Source organism: Dendropsophus ebraccatus, chromosome 7 (assembly GCF_027789765.1).
Source record: "Dendropsophus ebraccatus isolate aDenEbr1 chromosome 7, aDenEbr1.pat, whole genome shotgun sequence".
NCBI classification, from domain to species: domain Eukaryota; kingdom Metazoa; phylum Chordata; class Amphibia; order Anura; family Hylidae; genus Dendropsophus; species Dendropsophus ebraccatus.
Genome location: NC_091460.1, coordinates 145,506,270 through 145,532,850, shown reverse-complemented (window position 1 = coordinate 145,532,850; position 26,581 = coordinate 145,506,270). Strand labels below are relative to the sequence as shown.

General features: G+C 46.4%; 1 protein-coding gene across 2 annotated transcripts; it reads left to right on the top strand.

Moving 5' to 3' along the window:
- Positions 1–330: 330 nt before the first annotated feature.
- PRMT9 (protein arginine methyltransferase 9) lies at positions 331–25,594 on the top strand. 2 transcript variants are annotated; one of them, XM_069976887.1, is made up of 12 exons: positions 331–466; positions 13,180–13,328; positions 13,507–13,743; positions 13,852–14,019; positions 14,961–15,063; positions 15,633–15,733; positions 16,620–16,812; positions 17,097–17,280; positions 19,745–20,408; positions 22,639–22,792; positions 24,229–24,357; positions 25,305–25,594. In XM_069976887.1, the coding sequence occupies exons 2-12, from the start codon at positions 13,246–13,248 to the stop codon at positions 25,524–25,526; spliced, it is 2,238 nt and encodes a 745-aa protein (XP_069832988.1). In that variant the 5' UTR covers positions 331–466; positions 13,180–13,245; the 3' UTR covers positions 25,527–25,594. The 2 variants fall into 2 exon arrangements, with proteins under 2 accessions (XP_069832988.1, XP_069832987.1); XM_069976886.1 differs by lacking the exon at positions 331–466 and adding an exon at positions 8,953–9,248.
- The last annotated feature ends 987 nt before the right edge of the window (positions 25,595–26,581 follow it).

Below are 26,581 nucleotides of genomic sequence, written 5' to 3'. Positions count from 1 at the left end.
TAAAAAGTTGCTGGTAGTACTCTCTGTGGGTAGCTCATCCATCAGTTTTGCCTGGAAAACCCCTTTAAGCCCCGCCCACTGTATCAGTTCCGACCCCACAGCCCTTCCCCTGCTGAAATAGGAAAAAATCCTCGGGCAATTAAGGAGAAAATACTGAAAACTAAAAAACAGTGTTGGCAAGGCTATCTTCAGATTATTTCTATCATTCATGTCTAGGTTTACAGTAGGTTCTTACATTCAGGACTGTAATTGCAAATAATAAAAGTCAGGAATGGACTGGAAAAGAGGAGAAACCTGTTCTTAGTCTTCCGTTTTTCCTTGTGCAGGATACAAAAGGAATCAATCCGTCATGTGAAAGGACAGCGAAAGGAAAGGAAGCACAGCCAGGTGTCTCGGATGATGTTTATTTTCTGCAACGTTATTAAAGACATTAAATAAGGTGACGAAATGTAATCTCAAAGGGAAGGTAATGTACTATTAATTCTTTAAATTTATATAAATTTTGTATCTCTGGAGGTCCCAGCATTATCCAAAGCAATACAATAGTTTACCCCATCCAGCAAGTGAAGGAACGATGTGGAATTACACTGAACGGTTAGTGAACAATTAACAATGATTTTATGGTCAGCTCAAAAGATGCGACCAACGACACATGAACAATTTTTTGATCCGTGCCTGCATTCACACTAAATTTGAAAGATATAACTTTTTTTGCGAGATTATTGCCCCGACTAATAGGGCACTAAGGCAAATTAGCTGCCCCCCTCATGTACACAATAAAATTTAAAAAGGCCTTAAATCCATACCTGGCGCATTCCTGCATCGGGAACTCGGCGGGAGCATTGCGGCAGGTTTTTTTCACAGCGTATCCTGCGGCCTATGAAAAAATTTAGTTACCCTTTAAAAAAAGGCTGCCATCCACCAACCAACTGTAGCTATATAAGCTATAACTAAGGGTCTTATTAGACGGGCCGATCAATAATGTAATTGAGCCCTGATCTGCTAGATCAGCGCTTGTTTAGTGAGCCTATTACAGGGCTGGATGATCGTTTAGCAAGGGCTGTATATATATATATATATATATATATATATATATATATATATATATTTATATAAAGAAGGTAGAAAACCGCAGCACTCAAAGTAGAATAAAAAAAACCGTGATGTTTATTTTTGATTCTACTTTGAGTGCTGCGGTTTTCTACCTTCTTTATATACCAAGCACTGTTGGTCCCTTGTGCTGACCGCTTGGCACCCACCTGCCTATACATTGAGGAGTTCTGCAGGACTTTCTTGCTTAATATATATATATATATATATATATATATATATATATATATAGTGATGTCCGAGCAGCCCTTGCTCTCATACATTACCTTTCCACACTCCCGGTCTTCTCCTGGCTTCTGCTTTCTCTCCTGGCGCCGCGGCTGAAGCTTCAGTGCAGCCTGACAGCTCAGAGACCGCTTTGAAGCTGCAGCTACAGCACTGGGAAGCAATAAGAGGGCAAGAAAAGACAGGGAGAGGAAATGTATAACAGTTTAATGAATCGTTAGCCATTGGCCGATGATTTTAGGTCCGGACCTAAAGATACGATCAGCCGATATTACACGTGTGATAAGGCCCTAAGGATTGGATGCCAATGTGACCATGCGTCTTTGTCTCCTAAATAAGGTTACACTGCAAGTCACCCACGTCTTTCTTGTTTCTGTTTATTGCACCATTATTTTGTAGGGCAGTTACTGCATGATACAAAAAAAGATGAATTGTATGGTGGTTTTTCAGTAATGAGGTGATTGATGTCAAGTTCTTAGAGGTTGGACATTTGCAGTGAATCCAAAGCATAATGTATATACAGTATGTATCTTCTGTCAAGATACCGCAGTAGCTAATGACTATGGCATCTAAGGGGTAAATGTCTGGGACTGGACTTTTTTATCCTGACTGATCAGATAAGAGGTGGACGTGATGTATTTACCCATTCCCTGGAGAGGTTAGGTCGTAAGATATTTCAGGTGTACAGGTACCTAAAGGGACTGTCCAGGGGCGGGAAAGATATTATCTACCCTCACTTCTCCTACTGCCCTTTCTCCTCCCTGTTGTCTTGGAAGGTATACCTGTCTTTCTATTGGGCCAAACTAGTAGAACTTTAAAAAGAAAAAAAAAAAAGTTTCGTACCAAAGTAATCATAGCGTGCCAAAGAATAAAAGTATAATGTTATTAAATAGCTAAAAAACAGTAAAGATAAAAAGAAAACCCAGCCTTTTCTCATTACCAGCCCTAAAAAATAAGAACATTTATTAAGGTATATTATATGAAGCCCAAAATGTTGCCATTAAAAGATACAACTTGCCCAGAAAAAAACATAATAATAATAATAATAATTGCTCTTACAATGCTACAATGAAAAAAAACCTGTTTGGGCAAAATGGTATAACTTGGCTTTATCACTAAGGGCTTAAAGGGAACCATTCACTACGATTTTTCTGTTAAAGCTACTAGCAGCGACCGATAGATGTCTAAACCTCTCCCTTACCATGTCATCTGCTGAAGCTCAGTCATTGGGTCCAAGGCCAATAACTAGTCACAGCTTTCTGCCCGTTAGCATGCTCTGCAGGTTGATTGACAGGAAAAGAGGCTTCACAGGATACACAGAATAGCAGACAGAGAATGACCTTAGCTATCTTAGCTCAGGAACACAAGAAAACAACAATGCAGAGACAAAAGGGAACAGGTGGAGCAACGTTAAATCTCAGACACTGGGAAAAGGGAGGACACTGGTGGACCCAAAGCGAGGGAGGATCACGGTGGAAACATAGAAACATAGACGATTGTCAGCAGAAAAAGTTCTAAGCTTAGTTCAGGCTGTTCTGGAACACAGTGGCACGTTTCCTGAGCCCACTGGTGTCCGGCTTCTGGTCCAAGTAAGGTTTGGTCTGGATGATCTGAATATTCACCATAGTGCAGGGAGAGAGGAGGGCACCCGGAGGTCCGTGCAGAGGGGGGCAGGGGGACATGGCAGTGCCTGATAAAGCACCCCCACTGAACTGTGGGGAATACTTCCAGGACCTGGTAAGCTGCCTGTGGGTCAAAAAAAAAAAAAGGAAGAGGAAGAAGAAAAAAAGGATTGGAGATCAGGTCGGTCAACCAAAGCCATATGGGTTTTGGGTTTTGTCTTTTTCATTAGTCGCCCAGCCCTAGTGAGCAGCAGCAAGATCAGGACACCACTGCTTGTATGTATGGCGGCACAGTTTAATTTTTTCCTTTCTCGTCTTCTAACAGTTTTATTTTTGAGGGCTTGTTTTTTGCTGGAACAATTGTACTTTATGAAAATCCCCTTTGTTAAACCGTAACGTACATTGTACACCATTCGCCATACAGCAAAACTAACACAATATCTTGATCAGTGATGTCAGTACGATCTCAATACACAATTAAGGGTGCCTTCACACCTACCGACTCGCAGCGTTAATAACGCTGCAAGTCGGCTAGGTCCTGGCAGATCACTGTCAGTACATACACGCAGCGGTCTGAACGACCACTGCGTGTAGGTAAATCTGCCGGCTGCTTAACCCCTTCTGATGCCGGACGGCCGCCTCCCGCTCCGCTCTGTATACATACCTCCTTGCTCCACGGGGTCCCGGCGTCCTGCTCTCGCGCCCGGCCAATCAGTGTGTTGCCCTGCCGCAGCCACTGATTGGCCGGGCGGGAGAGCAGGACGCCGGGACCCCGTGGAGCGAGGAGGTAATGTATACAGAGCGGAGCGGGAGGCGGCCGTCCGGCATCAGAAGGGGTTAAGCAGCCGGCAGATTTACATACACGCAGCGGTCGTTCAGACCGCTGCGTGTATGTACTGACATTGATCTGCCAGGACCTAGCTGACTTGCAGCGTTATTAATGCCCCTATTCCACAGGTCGTTTAGAGGAGCAAACGAGCGCTCTCAGCGCTCGTTTGCTCCTCATTCCCCGCTCGCTGCCGCCGCTATTCAACGCGGCTGCAGCGAGCGGGTGAGTGCGGGAGGGGGCGGCGGGGAGCTGCGGGGGGATCGCTGATCGTCCGGGCAGCCCATAGGATACAGCAGCGTCTGCTGCCGATGCTCCTATTCAACAGAGCGAAGGCAGCAGATCGCTGCTATATCAGTCGCTTGTTTTTCAACATGTTGAAAAACAAGCGACTGCAACGATCAGCCGACATGAACGATGTCGGCTGATCGTTGCACTCTATTCCACCGGATGATTATCGTCCGTAGCGGCCGATATCGGCCGAATACGAACGATAATCGTTCCGTGGAATAGGGCCTTAACGCTGCGAGTCGGTAGGTGTGAAGGCACCCTTATACAGTTTTATTATTTTTTTCCTATATAAAAAAAAAATATTATAATGCTTTCAATTGCCCTATTCTGACTGACTCTTCTAAGGAGGATTGGTGTATATTTTGTGACTGGTTTATTAAAATGTAGCACTGCCATAGTGAGATAATCTATGTAAAAAGTCGCAAAAAAGTAAAAAAAATTCGCAAACAAATAATCAGGTACTGACCAGACGTAGGCCTGCACCAGTTTGTGCGATTTTTTGATAAAAATGATAAATTGGGTGTTAATCTCAGATTATCTGAACTTTTGGGTTAATATTAAAAATAGACAGATTAAAAAAGTTGCATCTAAAAAATATTCGCCTGTCGAATACTGGTTTATAAATAGAACTTGCTGCAACCTGTACTGATTGAAGCATTTATGGAATGAAACTGCTCGAATGAGACTAAAGTCTGTTCCCTGCAGTTGCAGACATTTGTCAGCCCGCTCCATATGCAACGTACAATTTGATTAAACAACGGCCATATTATCTCCGTGGCCGATCAATATACTTACTATGGAATCCCGGACGCAGTATATAAACTATGTATACACTGCAGCCGGGATTCCATGCTGAATAGCAGCCGCATGAAACTGACAGTGCAGACAATGTAAAGTGCGGCTCTGTCTGCACTTTACATTGTCTGCTATCGGTGACTGAAATGTGGGCACACCGGAATGTACACCTGAAAACGCCCACATTCCAATTAAAAAGAAATTAAGTTAATCTGGCCCGGGGACGTTCAGTGATACGGCCTTGTCACAGAATGGCCGCTGTCATACCTTGTGTGAATCTGGCCTAAAAATGTGTTTTGACAATCACTAAGGGGTTACATCTCTCCAACATATCATATAAAACACAACAGGTTTTCAATTGTAATCATTAAAAAAATGCTCCCATGTCTATATTGCTGTTACATACTTGTAGTGCCTCCTAATGTGCCATGGTGGTCACACATGCTCAGCAGCCCAGTTCCTCTTTGTCCTCATGTAAATAGTGTGATTTCTGCTTAAGTAAATTTAGTAATATGTAATATCCTGGGTCACATTTTCATCGGTGCTGACTGTTCTATTTTCTAATTATTATTATGTATTTTTAACTAATAAAGATTCATAATTATTAATAATTGTAGTAGCGTGGCATCTTTTTTTGTGAATAGGTTTTAGTAAATATCAGTCAACTAAACAGGCTTCTCATGAGTAATAGCTGGAGAGCCGCAGGTTAGGAGGGCACTGCTCATGGTGAGGGTACACTCCTCCTCCTGTATAGCCCAGGTTGGGGGGCACTGCTCTGGGTGAGGGCACACTCCTCCTGTATACCCCAGGTTGGGGGGCACTGCTCTGGGTGAGGGCACACTCCTCCTGTATACCCCAGGTTGGGGGGCACTGCTCTGGGTGAGGGTACACTCCTCCTGTATACCCCAGGTTGGGGGGCACTGCTCTGGGTGAGGGTACACTCCTCCTGTATGCCCCAGGTTGGGGTGCACTGCTCTGGGTGAGGGCACACTCCTCCTGTATGCCCCAGGTTGGGGGGCACTGCTCTGGGTGAGGGTACACTCCTCCTGTATACCCCAGGTTGGGGGGCACTGCTCTGGGTGAGGGTACACTCCTCCTGTATACCCCAGGTTGGGGGGCACTGCTCTGGGTGTGGGGACACTCCTCCTGTATGCCCAAGGTTGGGGGACACTGCTCTGGGTGAGGGTACACATGCTCCTGTATGCCCCAGGTTAGGGGGGCACTGCTCTGGGTGAGGGCACACTTCTCCTGTATGCCCCAGGTTAGGGGGGCACTGCTCAGGGTGAGGGTACACTTGCTCCTGTATGCCCCAGCTTGGGGGGCACTACTCTGGGTGAGGTCACTCTTCCTGTATGCCCCAGGTTAGAGAGGCACTGCTCTGGGTGAGGGCATACTCCTCCTGTATGCTTCAGGTTGGGGGGGGCACTGCTCTGGGTGAGGGTACACATGCTCCTGTATCCCCCAGGTTAGGGGGCACTGCTCTGGGTGAGGGTACACTCCTCCTGTATGCCACAGGTTAGGGGGGCACTGCTCTGGGTGAGAGTACACATGCTCCTGTATGCCCCAGGTTGGGGTGCACTGCTCTGGGTGAGGGTACACTCCTCCTGTATGCCCCAGGTTGGGGGGCACTGCTCTGGGTGAGGGTACACTCCTCCTGTATACCCCAGGTTGGGGGGCACTGCTCTGGGTGAGGGTACACTCCTCCTGTATACCCCAGGTTGGGGGGCACTGCTCTAGGTGAGGGTACACATGCTCCTGTATCCCCCAGGTTAGGGGGCACTGCTCTGGGTGAGGGTACACTCCTCCTGTATACCCCAGGTTGGGGGGCACTGCTCTGGGTGAGGGTACACTCCTCCTGTATCCCCCAGGTTGGGGGGCACTGCTCTGGGTGAGGGCACACTCCTCCTGTATACCCCAGGTTGGGGGGCACTGCTCTGGGTGAGGGTACACTCCTCCTGTATCCCCCAGGTTGGGGGGCACTGCTCTGGGTGAGGGTACACTCCTCCTGTATGCCCCAGGCTAGGGGGGCACTGCTCTGGGTGAGGGCACACACCCTCCTGTATGCCCCAGGCTAGGGGGGCACTGCTCTGGGTGAGGGTACACAAGCTCCTGTATGCCCAGGTTGGGGGGCACTACTCTGGGTGAGGTCACTCTTCCTGTATGCCCCAGGTTGGGGGGCACTACTCTGGGTGAGGTCACTCTTCCTGTATGCCCCAGGTTGGGGGGCACTACTCTGGGTGAGGGTACACTCCTCCTGTATGCCTCAGGTTGGGGGGGGCACTGCTCTGGGTGAGGGTACACTCCTCCTGTATTCCCCAGGTTGGGGGGCACTGCTCTGGGTGAGGGTACACTCCTCCTGTATGCCCCAAGTTTGGGGGCACTGCTCTGGGTGAGGGTACACTCCTCCTGTATTCCCCAGGTTGGGGGGCACTACTCTGGGTGAGGGTACACTCTTCCTGTATAGCCCAGGTTGGGGGGCACTGCTCTGGGTGAGGGTACACTCTTCCTGTATGCCCCAGGTTGGGGGGCACTGCTCTGGGTGAGGGTACACATGCTCCTGTATGCCCCAGGTTAGGGGGCACTGCTCTGGGTGAGGGTACACTCCTCCTGTATACCCCAGGTTGGGGGGCACTGCTCTGGGTGAGGGTACACTCCTCCTGTATGCCCCAGGTTGGGGGGCACTGCTCTGGGTGAGGGCACACTCCTCCTGTATACCCCAGGTTGGGGGGCACTGCTCTGGGTGAGGGTACACTCCTCCTGTATACCCCAGGTTGGGGGGCACTGCTCTGGGTGAGGGCACACTCCTCCTGTATTCCCCAGGTTGGGGGGCACTACTCTGGGTGAGGGTACACTCCTCCTGTATAGCCCAGGTTGGGGGGCACTGCTCTGGGTGAGGGTACACTCCTCCTGTATTCCCCAGGTTGGGGGGCACTGCTCTGGGTGAGAGTACACATGCTCCTGTATGCCCCAGGTTGGGGGGCACTGCTCTGGGTGAGGGTACACTCCTCCTGTATACCCCAGGTTGGGGGGCACTGCTCTGGGTGAGGGTACACTCCTCCTGTATTCCTCAGGTTGGGGGGCACTGCTCTGGGTGAGGGCACACTCCTCCTGTATTCCCCAGGTTGGGGGGCACTGCTCTGGGTGAGGGTACACATGCTCCTGTATACCCCAGGTTGGGGGGCACTGCTCTGGGTGAGGGTACACTCCTCCTGTATTCCCCAGGTTGGGGGGCACTGCTCTGGGTGAGGGTACACATGCTCCTGTATACCCCAGGTTGGGGGGCACTGCTCTGGGTGAGGGTACACTCCTCCTGTATTCCCCAGGTTGGGGGGCACTGCTCTGGGTGAGGGTACACTCTTCCTGTATCCCCCAGGTTGGGGGGCACTGCTCTGGGTGAGGGCACACACTCTTCCTGTATCCCCCAGGTTGGGGGCACTGCTCTGGGTGAGGGTACACTCCTCCTGTATGCCACAGGTTAGGGGGGCACTGCTCTGGGTGAGGGTACACATGCTCCTGTATTCCCCAGGTTGGGGGGCACTGCTCTGGGTGAGGGTACACTCCTCCTGTATGCCCCAGGTTAGGGGGGCACTGCTCTGGGTGAGGGTACACTCTTCCTGTATGCCCCAGGTTGGGGGGCACTGCTCTGGGTGAGGGTACACTCCTCCTGTATGCCCCAGGTTAGGGGGGCACTGCTCTGGGTGAGGGTACACATGCTCCTGTATTCCCCAGGTTGGGGGGCACTGCTCTGGGTGAGGGCACACTCCTCCTGTATAGCCCAGGTTGGGGGGCACTGCTCTGGGTGAGGGCACACACTCTTCCTGTATCCCCCAGGTTGGGGGGCACTGCTCTGGGTGAGGGTACACTCCTCCTGTATTCCCCAGGTTGGGGGGCACTGCTCTGGGTGAGGGTACACTCCTCCTGTATTCCCCAGGTTGGGGGGCACTGCTCTGGGTGAGGGCACACACACTCCTCTATGTAGTCAGGTGACCACCAGATTACCACAGCAGCTTCTGCTTCACTAACACAACATTTCCCGCCTCTCCCGTCTCCATCCAATCAGCGATCGCCGCGTCATATTCCGGCGCCTGAGTGATGCGTTCCAGCCGGGTTTATCATTGAGGAGCCTCCTGTGGGCACTCATCCCAGCTGTGATGGCAGGACGTGCCCACTGACCGGGCATCTTGGCAGACATGAATAGAGCTGGCAGAAGAAGGGATCGCAGAGGGCGCAAGGCAGGACAGGCTGCCCGCAGGAGGGAGCTGATCTCCCGCTCCGTACACAGCGCCGAGCAGTGTCTACGGGACCGGGACTATGGCACGGCGTATGCCCACTTCCTGCTGGTGCTCAGCCTGGCGCCTGAGCTCAAGGAAGACTTCAAGGTATCACATTAGTCCTGTCACAATGGCAGCGCGGATAGCGGGGGGCTTCTCACCTGGCATCCACTCCTGCTCATACCTCACAGTCCCCGCGGGAGGTGTCACCGACTTCTCTCACCACAGTTGGTAATATGTGAGGTAAAACGTGAGCTACGTGAGGTAAGGCGCGAGCTAAGATGTGAGCGACATGAGCTGCGTGAGGTAAGGCGCGAGCTAAGATGTGAGGTAAGGCGTGAGCTGCGTGAGGTAAGGCGCGAGCTAAGATGTGAGGTAAGGCGTGAGCTGCGTGAGGTAAGGCGCGAGCTAAGATGTGAGCGACATGAGCTGCGTAAGGTAAGGCGTGAGGTAAGATGTGAGCGACATGAGGTGCGTGAGGTAAGGCGTGAGCTGCGTGAGGTAAGGCGGGAGCTAAGACGTGAGCTGCGTGAGGTAAGATGTAAGCAACATGAGGTGCGTGAGGTAAGGCGGGAGCTACGTGAGGTAAGGCGGGAGCTACGTGAGGTAAGACGTGAGCTACGTGAGGTAAGGCGGGAGCTGCGTGAGGTAAGGCGTGAGGTAAGATGTGAGCGACAGGTGCGTGAGCTGCGTGAGGTAAGGCGTGAGCTAAGACGTGAGCTGCGTTAGGTAAGATGTAAGCAACATGAGGTGCGTGAGGTAAGGCGTGAGCTGCGTGAGGTAAGGCGCGAGGTAAGGCGTGAGCTGCGTGAAGTAAGGCGCGAGGTAAGGCGTGAGCTGCGTGAGGTAAGACGTGAGCTGCGTGAGGTAAGACGTGAGGTAAAACATGAGTTGCGTGAGGTAAGACGGGAGCTGCGTGAGGTAAGGCGTGAGCGACATGAGGTGCATGAGATAAAATGTGAGGTAAGGCGCGAGCTAAGATGTGAGGTAAGGCGTGAGCTGCGTGAGGTAAGGCGTGAGCTGCGTGAGGTAAGGCGTGAGCTAAGATGTGAGCGACATGAGATGCCTAAGGTAAGGCGTGAGCTGCGTGAGGTAAGGCGCGAGCTAAGATGTGAGCTGCGTAAGGTAAGATGTGAGCGACATGAGGTGCGTGAGGTAAGGCGTGAGCTGCGTGAGGTAAGGCGTTAGGTAAGGCGGGAGCTAAGACGTGAGCTGCGTGAGGTAAGATGTAAGCAACATGAGGTTCGTGAGGTAAGGCGGGAGCTACGTGAGGTAAGGCGGGAGCTACGTGAGGTAAGACGTGAGCTACGTGAGGTAAGGCGTGAGCTGCGTGAGGTAAGGCGTGAGGTAAGATGTGAGCGACATGAGGTGCGTGAGCTGCGTGAGCTAAGACGTGAGCTGCGTTAGGTAAGATGTAAGCAACATGAGGTGCGTGAGGTAAGGCGTGAGCTGCGTGAGGTAAGGCGTGAGCTGCGTGAGGTAAGGCGCGAGCTGCGCGAGGTAAGGCGTGAGGTAAGGCGTGAGCTGCGTGAGGTAAGGCGTGAGCTGCGTGAGGTAAGGCGTGAGCTGCGTGAGGTAAGACGTGAGCTGCGTGAGGTAAGACGTGAGCTGCGTGAGGTAAGACGTGAGGTAAAACATGAGTTGCGTGAGGTAAGACGGGAGCTGCGTGAGGTAAGGCGTGAGCGACATGAGGTGCATGAGATAAAATGTGAGGTAAGACGTGAGCTGCGTGAGGTAAGACATGAGGTAAAACATGAGTTGCGTGAGATAAGACGTGAGCTGCGTGAGGTAAGGTGTGAGCTGCGTGAGTTAAGTCTTTATTTGTGCCCAAAAGCTAGATACCATCTTTGCCCCAAGGTAAAACATAACTTTTAATGAAAATATTTAAAAAATATACGAGTGAGTGGCTGTGTATATACAGTGTTAGTTTAAAATAGACACATGCTGGTACACCAATCTTAAACAGCTACAGTGTATAACTAATACAGCTTCTTCCCTAGAAGGACTATTGCTGGGGTAAAGTATGCTGTATTGTATAATAAAGCAACAGCTGGTTGCCAATGCCGGCAGATGTTAAGTTGCACGTGTATAGCAGTTACTTTACTGACTATATATAACGACTGGACTTATGGACTATGCCTGCAGATAAATAATCAGAAAAGTAATCACTACGTATCAAGTGTCCCAAGTAATGTGGAATCTGTTAAATACAGTATTAATAACACTTGGACCTAATTGACAGTGGGTGATCACCTCATTCATTAGTCCAGATGAGGTACCTGCGTGAGGTAAGGCCTGAGCTGCGTGAGGTAAGATGTGAGCGACATTAGGTGCATGAGGTAAGGCGTGAGGTAAAACATGAGCTGCGTGAGGTAAGACGTGAGCGACATGAGGTGCGTAAGGTAAAACGTGAGGTAAGACGTGAGCGACATGAGGTGCGTGAGGTAAAATGTGAGCTGCGGCGAGAGCTGCGTGAGGTAAGACGTGTGGTAAAATGTGAGGTAAGACGTGAGCAGCGTGAGGTAAGATGTGAGCTGCGTGAGGTAAAACATCAGCTTTAATGGTACCTTTTAAAACTTAATGTCCACAACACAAAACACAAAAAAACAGCATAAACCTAGCAAACTCTGTGCACATCCTTGGTGCCAACATGGGGCACCAATCCTCGTGCCTATCATCGGAGTTTATGTTTTACCTCATATTTTAAAGGACAAGTGCCATGAAAAACTTTTTCCCAGTAATTGAAGCACATTACAAAGTTATATAACTCTGTAATTTGCTTCAATCACCTATCTGCCTCCCTTCCCTGTCTTTTCCCCCCTCCACCCCCCACCAGGAAGTGTCCTGACTCACACAGACCTGATTACTGTCGTCACCGTCACCAAGCTCTTCTCTCAGCTCCTTCTCCTGTTACACTAGCCTCCCCCCTCCCCTGCCTTGTCAGGTGACAGGCTTTCTCAGCTCCTATTGGCTGAACAACTGCAAGCCATCACTTGTCACATGTCACTTGCTTATCTTCCCTCAGACTGACTCCGGCACATAGGCAGCTCCCCCCTCCCCTCATACCCTCTCTCCTGCTGCCATGGACTCAGTGAAGGAGTCATGTCACTAGAGAAGATAAGCTGAGGGAGCAGAGTCACCTGACAAGGAGGGGGAGGGGGAGGCTGGTGTAACAGGAGCTAGAGCAGCCCTCCTGCTGATGACTCATCCTCACAAGAAGGAGCTGCCTGGTGACGGTGACGGCAGTAATCAGCTCTGTGTGAGTCAGGACACTTCCTGGTGGAGGGGGGAAAAGACAGGGAAGGGAGGCAGATAGGTGATTGAAGCATATTACACAGTTATATAACTTTGTAATGTGCTTCAATTACTGGGAAAAAGTTTTTCATGGCACTTGTCCTTTAAGTTAACCAACTGTGGTCAGAGAAGTCGGTAAAATTGATCCGGTGACCACTGGGTTACACAACATCACAGGTCACAGATCCTGATATACCTGTGAATGACTTCTAGTCCCCGCATTTGAGAAGACGCGAATGGACGTTAATTTATAGTATCTGTGATTATATCCAGGGACAGTCAGGAGGCATTATAGCTACGCCCCCCCCCCTCCCCCGGGGGTCATTGTTCCCTGCCCTGCCCCAGCCAGTAGATGTCAGGATTTCCTGGAGTGGCCCTCTTGTTCTATAGTGCTAATCATTACCGAGATGGCGGCTTTCTCTCCTCACCCCCTCAGTAGGCACAACATCTTTCGCTCCTCACCTCCTCAGTAGGCACGGCGGCTTTCGCTCCTCACCTCCTCAGTAGGCACGGCGGCCTTTTCTCCTCACCTCCTCAGTAGGCACGGCGGCCTTTTCTCCTCACCTCCTCAGTAGGCACGGCGGCTTTCTCTCCTCACCTCCTCAGTAGGCACGGCGGCTTTCTCTCCTCACCTCCTGGCTTTCTCCTCAGTTTCTCAGGGCTTGGTGTTTGACTCTTATATGACTTATGCCCCCTTCCTCTTTTAGGTCTGCTAACCGTTGTCTGTACCTGCTATGTTTTATAGGAGACTTTCCAGTATGCACTGTTCAAGTGGGCAGAAGAGCTGTATGCTCTAAACCGGAGTGAGGACATGTTTAATTGTTATGAACAAGCTCTTGAACTCTTTCCAAGCGATGACGTTATCTGCAATAGTATGGGAGAACAGCTCTTCAGGTGAGATGCCTTCATCAGGTGTATGTGACCATATCTGTATAGTTGTATTGCAGGTTAATGTACACTTTATGTCAGTGTTTGGTGTGTGTGGAATACATGGAAGATTTGCTAACTTCTTCTGTAAGACACATAACCATCATAAAGGACAGACAATCCTGCTTTTCTATATCTGCCATAGATTGGGATTTCGGGATGAAGCGGCTGGTTACTTCTACAAGGCTGTCAAGTTGAACCCAAACTCGGCTGATGCCAAAGAAAATTTCTACCGTGTAGCAAATTGGCTTGTGGAACGCTGGCACTTTGTAATGCTCAATGATGTCAAAAGGAATCTGATGTTTAAGAAAGCTATTGAAAATGCCGTCCACGCCGGCTGCAAAACTGTGCTGGATATCGGAACTGGCACAGGGATTCTAAGGTAAGTCGGGAGCATGAAGTGTTGTAGCTAGGAGCTATAGTGTATTGTCCTGCACATGCTGACATCATTGACCGCAGTATATTCTAATACCTGTTCTCTGTCTTCTAGCATGTTTGCGAAGAGCGCAGGGGCCCCTTATGTTTATGCCTGTGAGCTCTCCAAGACTATGTTTGACCTGGCCTGTGAGGTAGTGGCCGCCAATCACATGGAGGGCAAGATCAGACTTCTGCACATGAAGTCTCATGATCTCCGAGTCCCTAAACACATACCTGAAAAGTAAGCAGCAATCACTTCAATTCTAAAAACATTATACATTTCCCTGACTTATTATTTATTAGTAGAGGGAGCCTCACATATTTAAAAGGAACCTGTCGCCAGGACGGTGCTATGTAATCTATCGTCATCATGTTATAGAGCAGGAAGAGCTGAGCAGAGGAATATATATCTTTGGGTGAAGAGATTCAGTATAACTTGTAACTTGTTGATTGAAATCCTTGATCATTCTGTGGTAAGGAGTCCAGTAGGCGGGGTCACTCAACAGACTTGACTCTTTAGCATGGAAACATCAGGGATTTCAATCAATAAATTACAAGTTATACTGAAGCTTTTCCCATAAAGATATATATATATATATATCACTCCGCTCAGCTCCTCCTGCTCTATAACCTGATGCCAATAGCTTAGGTAGCATTTTCATGTCAGGTTCCCTTTAAAGTTTCTATCCCAGACAGACTTATTGCCTTTTTTTTGTGTTTTTATTTGGAAGAGTTGGAAGTAGGAGTAGCTACGTTGAACTAGTTTCTCAGCCTGCTGTCAGCTCTTCCTATTGTTACTTTTGCAAAAATGGCAACTACAACAACGTAGAAGAATATCAGTATCTCAATAATAGCCGTATAATATCTCTAAGGATGGCCTCAGGTGGATATAATATGTCGGCGGCAGCAGCAGAGGCATCCTCGTGGGAAGGAGTGAGTGCTCAGTACACTAGGGACACAAAGCTGGTGGAATCTGTTACCTAAGTATTCTTTTCACTATGGAGCACAGCAATGTAATAACCCTAGTCTGGTGGCCATGTCCTTTTAGATAAGGCAGATATTGTTGCGTCCAGTACTTACAAAATCATATTACTCCTATACTAAGTCAGTAGAAACAATAGTCTGTGAGTCACCTAGTGTGACCATGATGGAGTAGATACTTTTTGTCCTTTCTCTTTATAGGGTATCGCTAGTTGTCACTGAGACAGTAGATGCTGGTCTGTTTGGTGAAGGTATAGTGGAAACTTTAATCCATGCCTGGAAAAACCTTCTTCTAGAGCCTAAGGTTAGTTAAACAACGTGTGTGTGTGTGTGTGTGTGTGTGTGTGTATATATATAATCTCTCAGATACAGATGGGGTAGTGATATTGTCCACCCCCCATATATGGAGTTCTCAGCACTTATATTCTGGACATTTCACATCTTACCATATAAAGGATTTCTTGGTGGTCTCTCCCCTCAAAAATGCATTTTATTGTTTGCGGACAGTGGCGTATGGGCGGGGCTTCATGGCTGTCGTGTCCCATATCCCCACCTACATCTGCGCTCTACTGCCTTTGTGGCATCATCCGCCCTTTAGCCGCCCCCCTCCGCCCTCCGTGGTGTCATCGGAATTGGCCGACCTAGAGATGTAGACCCCGACCCCGCCAGATAAGAAGCCCCGCCCCTACTGCACTGTTCAACAATAACATGCATTTTTGAGGGGAGAGACCACCAAAAAATCCTTTATACTGTGAGATATTAAGTGTCCAGAATATAAGTGCTGAGAACTCTGTATATGGAAGGGGGGCAGTATTACTTTAATGTTTTGGATCTGATAGCAAACTCTTTATTTGAATTATTTTTCTATCTCAGCCCAAGGATGGCAGCTGTGATAGGTATGGACGAGTCATCCCTGCAGGTGCTGTAGTGTATGGCATGGTTGTGGAGTGCCCAGAAATACGTAGACATCACAGGTTGGTAACAATGTGCCCATTCTTAAAATATACAAATTTTTTTTTTTCAAGTTCAAATGTTCTAAAGTAATTATATAATGTGCCTCTAATGTGGAACTAACTGTTGGCCTCTGATGTGTGTTTGGGTCTGGTGAGATTTAAAGAGACGCTGTCAGTAGGATTATGGCGTCCTATCTCAGGGTAACATAATCTAGTGACAGAGAAGCTGAGCAGGATGATGGATCACTTACATTGTTCTGTGCAGCTGACCGAGAGATAATAACATGGGTAAAACTGAATAACATGGACAATCAGTGGTTCTGGGTATACATAAGAAGCAGAAAACTCCACCCGCCAGCTGCTGATTGGCAGTTATCTATCCATGCTGTGTGTAGGCAGTCACCTGTCACTCATCACTCATCAGCAGGAGGGGTGCGGCAAGAATCCTATTCTTCTGCATATTAGGAGAACGGTTGAACAGAATGATGTTGGTAATACACCGATCTGTTCAGCATTTCTGTCACTAGTTTATGCTGTCCTCCATTTAAGACGGAATAAACCTAGTGACAGATTCCCTTTAACGCTCTTGCATTAATTGTGTATGATTTGTGTAGTTAGAGCTGCATATTCTGATGCCTTGTGTTTTTTTACTTGGGGGACTTGTGACTTGTATGGGTCTTTATTTCATTAATTTACCTCTATAATATGTCCTTTTATATGTGATATAGTGGATTCCTTTATGCTCTAGTTATCTTATTACAACCATACATTTAAAGTGTCACCGTTGTCACAAAAAACTTTTGACGTGAGAGAGACATGTTATGACAGTGCCACTGTTATCTAACGTGAACTTTTAATGGTTGCCATTAACCAAACGTACCTTTTTATCCTAATATCTTTTGCTCAGAGTGTTTGTCAGTGAAGTCGCTGGTGTGAACATTGAAGGAGCTGTCCAGTTTTCCAGTCCTGTACATTGTTGTCACAAATCTAGTGAGGTGAATGAACCGTACGCCACAGAGAAGATGAGCAGAGTGTCTGGGGGTTATAAATCCCTGAGCCAGCCCTTCCTGGCACTGACTGTGGATTTCAATAGCCTGGAGGTAACATTATTGCAGCATTTTCTGTTAAAGGGCTTCTTGCCCATTAACTTCTGTGTAGGGCAGGTAGCTGTTCAGTCCTCAGTATTACATTTGCCCAATATACAGTATATAGACAGGTAAAAAACATTGTCCTATATGATCTGGTAAAGCTGTAAGTTAAGTCAGCGTAAATTGTAATAAATGTTAAGTTTCTGCCTTTTTACAGAGTAATTTTTATAGTCTGGTGATGGTACATGTCAGTATGGAAGTAATTCTGCCAGTGATGCCTTGTATTTTAATGCCAGGATCTGGAAAGCATTGCTGCTGGAAAGTCCTGCAGGATCTCCGTCCTGGCCCAAGAGCAAGGACAGCTGGACTGTTTTATAACCTGGTTTGTCTTACATCTGGATGAAGAACACAATTTGTCAACGGGACCTAGTGAAGAGACTTGCTGGGAACAAGCTGTATTTCCGATCCAGAATCTCCCTGGTGAATGGCTAATATAATATTATTTTTTGTAATAACCTGTTTTTATTCTTTACCCATACCAAGTGATACTGAAGCTGACCATATATGATGAGGGCAAACAAAGGTGGCACAGACTGAATATTAAAGCGACTCTGTACCCACAATCTGACCCCTCCAAACCACTAGTACCTTCGGATAGCTGCTTTTAATCCAAGATCTGTCCTGGGGTCCGTTCAGCAGGGGATGCAGTTATTGTCATAATAATAACTTTTAATCCTGCAGCGCTGTGTCTAACGGCCGGGGCTTACATTTGTATATGTATTAGGCTGGCACACCCTCTCTGTCCTTCCTCCCCACCTTCCTCAGCATTAGGAATGCTTCAGGCAGATTGCTCCCTATTTCCCACCTGTTTGTATAATGAACATGGGCTGGATCGTTAATATACCTGTGCAAAGCTCAAACAGCAGTAAATGTTGAGGAGGGTTGAAAGGAAGGACAGAGAGGGGGTGCCAGCCTAATGCATATACAAATGTAAGCCCCGGCCGTTAGACACAGCGCTGCTGGATTAAGTTATTTTTATGACAATAACTGCATCCCCTGCCGAACGGACCTCAGGACAGATCTTGGATTAAAAGCAGCTATCCGAAGGTACAAGTGGTTTGGGGGGGACAGATTGTGGGTACAGAGTCGCTTTAAAGTGATACTGCCACTCCCCTTAGTCTGTGTGTTTCTCTGTACCATCCACAAGCTCCATGTGTACCTGTATAACACTTGTCTGGGTCATCAGGAGACAGTGTCAACTAGGCGAAACTCCACAACGGTTGGGGCCTTTTCTCAGCCGGGAGATGGGGCCCAACTGTTGTGAGGCCCCGTCTACTTGACACTCTTTTAACTGATGAAATGAAGCAAGAGTTGGGGTGCATTCACAAGGACAGGATCCGTAGCAGATTTGATGCTGTGTTTAGTTATTTAGATCAAATCCGCTGTGGATCTGCTGCAGTACGGTGTGTGTGAAGCTAACCTAAGGGAGGTGAGAGAATCACATGACTTAAAAGTGATACTTTCTTGCATTGGATTCAAAGCAATGTATGTTGTATAATGTATTGGACTCAGGAAGCCCCTATACACTTTAGACTGACGTCCAAACCCTCCACCAGCAGTAGGTTCAGCCGACATTAGCGTAAAGTGAAGCAGCCTTAAAGGGCTTACACTTTTTCCCCCACTCGTGTCTCCAGATTGGGTGGGGTTTGTAACTCAGTTCCATTGAAGTAAATGGAGCTTAATTGCAAACCACACCTTACCTGGAGACAAGAGCGGGGCAAAAGTGGCTATGTTTTTGTAGCGCTGGATAACTCCTTTAAGTCTAGGGGAAAATTGGTGTTAAAGTGTCTGGTAGCTGACCCAAAAGGGGAGGGGCAGAGGAGATATTAGCCCCACCCACTTTTTGAGCTCGGCATAAAGCGCTGAAAATTTCCAGACTTTTTGCACAAAGCGGATGTACACTGTATATCACATGGATTGAGTTTATAGTATGAAGCAAGCCAAGGGACTTGCTAGAGTCGGCTAGCAGCCTGTTAGGCTGCTGCCTCTGAAGTCTGTGCTGCACCTGGTGCCGGGAAAAGCTGGATCCAGTTCTGGGAAACTTCTCCTGGTTCATCCCTATTCCTGACTTACAGACTGTATTATAGTTCAGAGCTTACACTTCTGCACAAGGCTTGTCTGGGTGCTTTGCATTGTGGGAAGTCTTTTCAGCAGTCAATGTACTGTAATGTGATATAGAAAAAAACTAACAAACTCTTATGTTAGATTTGTCAACATACTTGACATGTTTGCAATAGCTAACTAGCAGAATTGTGAATGCAGCTCTATACTTTGACTTAGGACCAGTGTTAGATCATTGAATAGAGTTTTACAGTAAGTTCACACATACTTAATCAATATAAATAAATTTCTAAAATCCTAAGCATTAAATCCTTAAAGGGGTTGTTTACCAATTTTTTGTCTTTCAAATCAACTGGTGCCAGAGATTTGTAATTTACTTCTATTAAAAAATCTCCAGTCTTCCAGTACTACTCAGCTGCTGTATGTCCTGCAGGAAGTGGTGTATTTTTCCCAGTCTGACACAGTGCTCTCTGCTGGCACCCCTGTCAATGTCAGGAACTGTCTAGAGCAGTAGCAAATATCCACAGAAAACCTCTCCTACTCGCTAGATGGGGAAAAATACACCACTTCTTCTTGCAGGACATACAGCAGCTGATAAAAAAAACCTCCAGTCTTCCAGTACTTAAGTAAATTATAAATCTCTGGCACTTTGTGGCACCAGTTGGTTTGAAAGAAAAAAAAATTGGTGAACTACCACTTTAAGCATTTGTGAACATACCCTAATGTGTATTGGATTATATGCAGGATGTATACACGGTTGAGTATCTTTAGTCATTTACTTGGTATTCTAGATACTTATGTGTTGTCTTTGTTTTCTCCACAGCTGATGGTTATACTGTGAACCGTGGGGATACGGTAGTGCTGGATGTACACTGTCCTGACTGTTACTTACGATTAGATCTAGTCACAGTTATTAGAGCTGGGGATGGCGATATGTCTTCAGATGGCACGTCACTGGAGAATGAGGCAGACTTGTGCGACGCTTTGGCTGGTCTTCACACCACACACCAGAAGGACAGTGAGCAGGAATTGTGCATTCTGGAGCCCAGTGAAATAGCCATGCTTAACAATGTTATCTACCACGAGAACTTTAAGACTGCAATAAGTAAAGTATTATCGTCCCTGGACCCTGGACAGAACGGCTCCTTCAGGAATGAGAGTCCTGCAGCTTCTCCTGAAGACCCCCTCTATATACTGGATGTGACTGAAGGATTCTCTATTTTACCTCTCATTGCTGCCCAGCTCGGGAGGGTGAAATCTTATAGCTCGGTTGAAGAGAAGCAGCACTATGTCGCCTTAGAGAGGTTGTTAGAAAGGAATTGTGTCTCCAAAGACAGTCTGGAATTCTGGCTGAACCAGCTAGATGCCAACGATGATGTTTTACAGAGACCCAAGTCAGACAAGCTCTGGAGCATCATTATTCTAGATGTGATTGAGCCTTGTGGTCTGATCAGACAAGAAGTGATGGAGAAGTGTGCCATAGCAAGGTAACCCAGTGACCCCTACTGTCCTTCCTGAAACAAAATTATCTACAAAAGTCTATTTTTTGCAACTTTAATAATTTAAACAAGTAAAAAAAAAAAACATTACACTTCACAGCAACAGCATGTGATATTAAAGGGCAACTCCAATTTTTTTTCTAAATCAACTGGTACTGGAAAGTTATATAAATGTGTAAATTACTTCTATTCAAAAATCTCAAGTCTTCCAGTACTTATCAGCTGCTGTATGTCCTGCAGGAAGTTGTGTATTTTCTCCAGTCTGACACGGTGCTCTCTGCTGCCACCTCTGTCCATGTCAGGAACTGTCCAGAGCAGTAGCAAATCCCCATAGAAAACCTCTGAACATATTACCTGCAAACCTATTCTACCCTTATGGATATACTTAATGTGAACCTGTCACCTCCTTTTTGCTTTCTTAAATCTCTACACAGGTGTAAAGGGTAAATCTAGCGTTTTTCATACCTTATTTTATATCATACGTCATGGTGCTTGTTCAAGTAAAAAGTCATCTTTTATCAACTGCAGATTGTGTTAAGTGGTCATCGTTGGCCATTGGAACAGGCTGGCCGAAAGGTGTAGACCCCACCCCCTTTACGTCGACCAACCAATGGGCGTCAAGGTGGCGGGGACTACTCTGCCATTGTGGGCGGGGCTAAGTAGTGCTAATGCTGCGAGGCCATGCCCACTTAATACAATCTGCAGTTGATAAAAGGACACTTTTTACTTGAACAAACACCATGACGTATGAAATAAGGTATGAAAACTGCTAAATTTACCCTTTACACCTGTGTAGAGATGTTAGAATGCACAAAGGGGGGGGGGGGGCAGTGTCACTTTAATGACATACTGTCTGAGCACATGTTATTTTTTGGTTTATTGTTTAATCTCATTTGTTTTTCTTTACACCTTATCTATACAAAGTGTTATATGTTGTATTCTTGTTTTCAAAAATTTTCTTTTGATTGCAAAATTCTATTTGAAAAAAAATTCTATAAAATATATTGAAACAGAAAACCTCTCCTGCTCTGAACAGTTCCTGACATGGACAGAGGTGGCAGCAGAGAGCACTGTGTCAGATTGGAGAGAATACACCACTTCCTGCAGGACATACAGCAGGAAGTACGGACTCTAGATTTTTAAATAGAAATAATTTACAAATCTATATTCCTTTCCAGTACCAGTTGATTTGAAAAATAACAATACTTTTTCGATGGAGTTCTCATTTTAAAGTGATGTAATATGTGTAGGGATAGTAATTGCTGGAGCTGTGATTACTGATGCGAGGTAGTAATAGGTTTTATTAAGCAAAAGCATTTCCTTTACTCAAAAAGCTGTTTTCCTACCCCCCTCCCCTCACTTCAGAAGAAGCAGAATTTCTGTGTCCATTATGGTCTATGGAGGGGGGAGGGGCTGAGGGGGATGAGTGAGCACAGAGAGGAGAAAAAGCAGCCCTGCACAGCACAACACCCTGCAATCTTCTCTCACCAAGCTCCCAGATAAACACTGAGCTTTCTGACCTGTGAATCCAGCGTTTTATGTTCCCAGACAGTCTCCAAACTGTACAGCAGCTTCTCTCCTCTCCTTTCTCACTCATCCCCCTCTCCACCTCCATAGGTTATAATGGACTTGGCAAACCCATCTTCACTTTTGCTTCTCTTTAATGAAGACGACTTTGCCTGATAATGCACAGATAAAAAGTGAGGGGGGAGGTGGTAAAACAGCTTTTTGAGTACAGAAAAAGGCTTTTTTTGCCTAATAAAACCTATTCTAGTTTCCTTAAATCACTTGTCCACTCCCAGAGTTCTTCAAATGTCTGATTATTGGTGTGTGGCAGAGCTTTAGAGGGGTTTGGTGCTCTTGTGCGTTTAAAGTGTACCTGTCACGAGGATTGCTACTGGATCAGCGGTGAATTCCATGCTGCGGGTAGAAGTTCAGGCCTTCATGGCTAGGAACATGCATGAGGCGATAATGTACACAGCCCCCATTCTTATCCAATATACGCTGTAAGGAATTCACCGCTGATCCAGCAGCAGCAGACAGCTACACTTCAAAGTTTGTGCAGTGTGGGACTATTGATATTATTTGTATGGTCACACCATTATGTTATAGTAGAGTACTTTTGTATGTGGCTTTGCTGTATCTCTTCTTGTTTGAATGGTGTCCATGTATATTGTGTTAGATTATAGTCATCATTTATGCACTTCACTGGTTCTAGGTGCTTACTTCAGTCTGGAGGAAAGATCTTCCCTCAGTGTGTGGTAATCCATGGCCTGCTGGTAGAATCCAACACTTTATTGCAGGAGAGCGCTGTTCAAGGCACAGAACCTACCCTGGGCTTTACCATTGCGCCATCTATAAATCAGTTCAAGGTGAGCAGAAAGGCGTACAAAATCTGACTGATATATGAAATGATAGAAGCAAACACCTGGGAGGATTTGAAGAATTAAGTACACACAGCGTCTTTCTGTATATGGTTAAGATTGTCGTTCAAGTGCTCTGTACTTCCACTCTGGTGCCCAAGAAAGTTTACTTAAGGGGTAATCCAGCTCTACAGAAACATGGCCACTTTCTTCCAGAGACAGCACCACTCTTGTCTCCAGGTTGGGTGCATGTTTTGTAACTCAGTTCCATTGAAGTGAATGGAGCTTAATTGCAAACCCCACCTGAACTGGAGACAAGAGTGGTGCTGTCTCTGGAAGAAAATGGCCATGTTTATGTAACGCTGGATAAGCCCCTTTAAAGGGGTATTCTGACCTAAATTAACATATCCCCTATCCACAGAATGGGAGATAAGGGCCCTATTCCACCGGACGATTATCGTTTGCATTATCGTTAACGAATAACTATCTCAAACGACCGCTATTGTGAAAGACCTGTAAACGTTCACTCATTTCCATGGAACGACAATCGTTACTTATGATCGTAATCGATATTGCGTTCGTATCTATTGCAAACGACGAACAATGTCTTATTCAATGCGAACGTTTTGCGAACGAGCAACGATAAAAATAGGTCCAGGTCTTATAAAGCGATTGACGTTTTCTCGTTTGGTCGTTAATCGTTTACTGCATTTCAACCGAACGATTATCGTTTAGATTCAAACGATTTAACGATAATCTGAACGATAATCGTCCGGTGGAATAGGACCCTAAGTGTGTCCTTGGGTTTGCATGTTATTGCAGCTCTGCCCCATTCCCCTGGTCACCTGCGGCCCTCCAGCTGTTGCAGAACTACAACTCCCATCATGCCTGGACAGTTAAAGCCAAAGCTTTGGCTGTTCAGGCATGATGGTAATTGTAGTTCTGCAACAGCTGGAGGGCCGCAGTTGCCCCTGGATGCAACTATAATATTAGCTGCAATACAACTAATAACCTGTGAGAAAGGGTAGTGCTATATTTATTTATTTAGCAGAACAGTAGCCATATTTTTCTTTATAACCCCAGTAATGATTCTATTTGGGAATTACATAAGATTAATTTCATTTCAAGTCTAAAACGATTCAGCAATGTGGCTGCATGGCATTCATCCTCTATGCTGGTGACCCTGGGTCTGTTAAAAGGGGCTACCCAGGATTAAGAAAAAAAAAAACATTGCTCCTTTCTCCATGAAACAGCACTGCTCTTGTCCTCAGTATGTGTGTGGTATTATAACTCTCACAGCCTGTATCCTGTCTGGTCCTGCTGGTGGGAAGAAAAACTGAAGTCAATCATGACCTCCCCTATTTGAGCTCCTTTTCTAACAGGATGTAATATACTACTGGCAAAATGAATTCTTCTTAGTTGCGATGTGTATGTATTTCCTACAGGTGCCTGTACATGTCTTCCTGAATCTCTCTACCCTGCCTTGTGTCCCTCTAAGTGATCCAGTAGAATTGCTTAGGCTGGATCTAATGAACCCATACTCAAACCATTGCAGCTTGGCTACAGAAGTGAAGGTAACGTGCACGGCCGATGTTGCTATAATCTTCCTTACTTACTGTATGTTTGTAAGTTTCCTATTGTGTCTATGAAATGGAGTTGTTCCGTGAGTATGTCTTACATTTCTCTGTTGAATTAGGCCGAACAGAACATTATTGCAAGTATAGTAATTATAAGAAAAAATTTTTTCCAATGTTTAAATATAAACTAGTTGATTTGAAAGAAAAAGATTTATACTCGAGTACTAATTTAAATTAGAACCTGGGCAAAGAAGAGAAAACTTACAGTAAGTTGGTGTTCACACCCAAGGGCTGCGTCCATCTTAGTCACTGGGATTCAGGTACGAGCGGTAAGTTCACTCATCTCTAACAAGGACGTTTAGCCATTGTATGGATTGAAACCAGGGATCCTGGTGCTATAGGGCAGTAACACCCCACACTAGGAATGTAAACCTCCAAATTGTAAAGAAAATAAAATTACCTTTTTTTTCATTTCAAAGCAAATAATGTACCAGTGGTACACGGCTTTTCTGTTTTTATCATAAATAGACCGCTGGCGGCATGGGCATGGGGATGCCTTGTCTTTTTTTATTGCGTCCCAGTTTCCACGCACGGCCTGGCCTGAAGCACTGAAGGCGGCCTGTTCTCAGTGGGAGGAAACTCACTCCCTTCTATGACACAGCTCCATTAGAATCAATGGAGCCACGTCATAGAGGGGAGGGGGTTTCCTCCCATTGTGGGTGGGCCAATCCTCCTCCAATGCTTTGGACCGGAGCTCGGGAACTGGGTGCAGGTCAAAGAAAAAGACAATGGCACCAGCATCCTTGTGCCGCCGCTGGTCTGCTAATGGTAGAAACAGAAAAGCCGTGTACCGCTGGTACATTTGCTTTAAAGCTGGATCTCCCATTCAGTGTTGATAATGTGCTATAATGCACCATGAACAAATTTTTCCTGCTTTCCTCTAGGTGAAAATCTGTAAATCAGGACTGGTGACTGCAATTCCCTTCTGGTATCACCTCCACCTCGTTGAAGATATTCATTTGGACACATCCAGTGCCATGTCCCATTGGAAACAAGCGGCTTTTGTGTTAGAAGAGCCACTCCGAGTGGAAGAGGGAAAAGAAATCCTACTTGGGGTGCATTTCCAGAACAGCAATGTCACTATGACTTTGAAAGAACCATCCTAGTAAACTCTGGAAAATAACATAGTTGCCCTAGAATTGTATATTACACCGAATAACTATTCTAGAATAGATTTATATGTCAGTTCTCTTCTTGGTATACAGCAAACTGTATATTTTATTCTATATCCTATCTTTATACACGGTGTACTGTTACCAGTGCTGTGATGCAACCAGGTTTCATAAACTCATCTTCCTTCTGAAGTAACACGAGGATGTAAAACATAATGGTTACCTGCCCTGACCGTAGTGGATGAATACCAGCCTTGTAGACTGGGTTCCTGTCCTTAATTCACTCTTCCCGGGAAGAGCGTACCTTTAGTGGTATATTATAAAACCAGAATGTCAAACTCTATATAAATGTACGAAAAATTAAATAGTTGATTTTTAGGCAACATGTCGGAAATGTCAGAAAAAAAAGTACAGCTGGAAAATCTACTGTGTCAGAAGTTGGTGGGAAACACACATGTTGGTCAAAAACGCATTTTCAGTAGAGATGAGCGAACCGGGTTCGGGTTCGAGTCCATCCGAACCCGAACTTTCGGTATTTGATTAGCGGGGGCTGCTGAACTTGGATAAAGCTCTAAGGTTGTCTGGAAAACATGGATACAGCCAATGACTATATCCATGATTTCCACATAGCCTTAGAGCTTTATCCAACTTCAGCAGCCACCGCTAATCAAATGCCGAAAGTTCGGGTTCGGATGGACTCCAGCATGCTTGTGGTTCAATATTTTACTGAAAATTACAGATGAGCAAACCTCAAGTGGGAACAAATCACAGTGGTATATTTTAATAGCTTAATTTTCTGGAAAGAAATAGAGTTAATCTGGGCCTACAGTTAGTGTTATCGGGCAGGGCTAAAATAGTTAAAGCTCTGTGCTACTGGGACGCCACAGCCGTGTCAGTATAGTATCGCAGAGCTTTAACCGTTTCCCAGCTCACTGCATCATAATGGATTATCATGCAGGGAGTTTCAGCTGTTCAGGCTGTTGCATACAGGGAGCCAATGGGCTGTATATATACAGTGTGTGTGTATGTATGTGTGTGTGTGTATATAT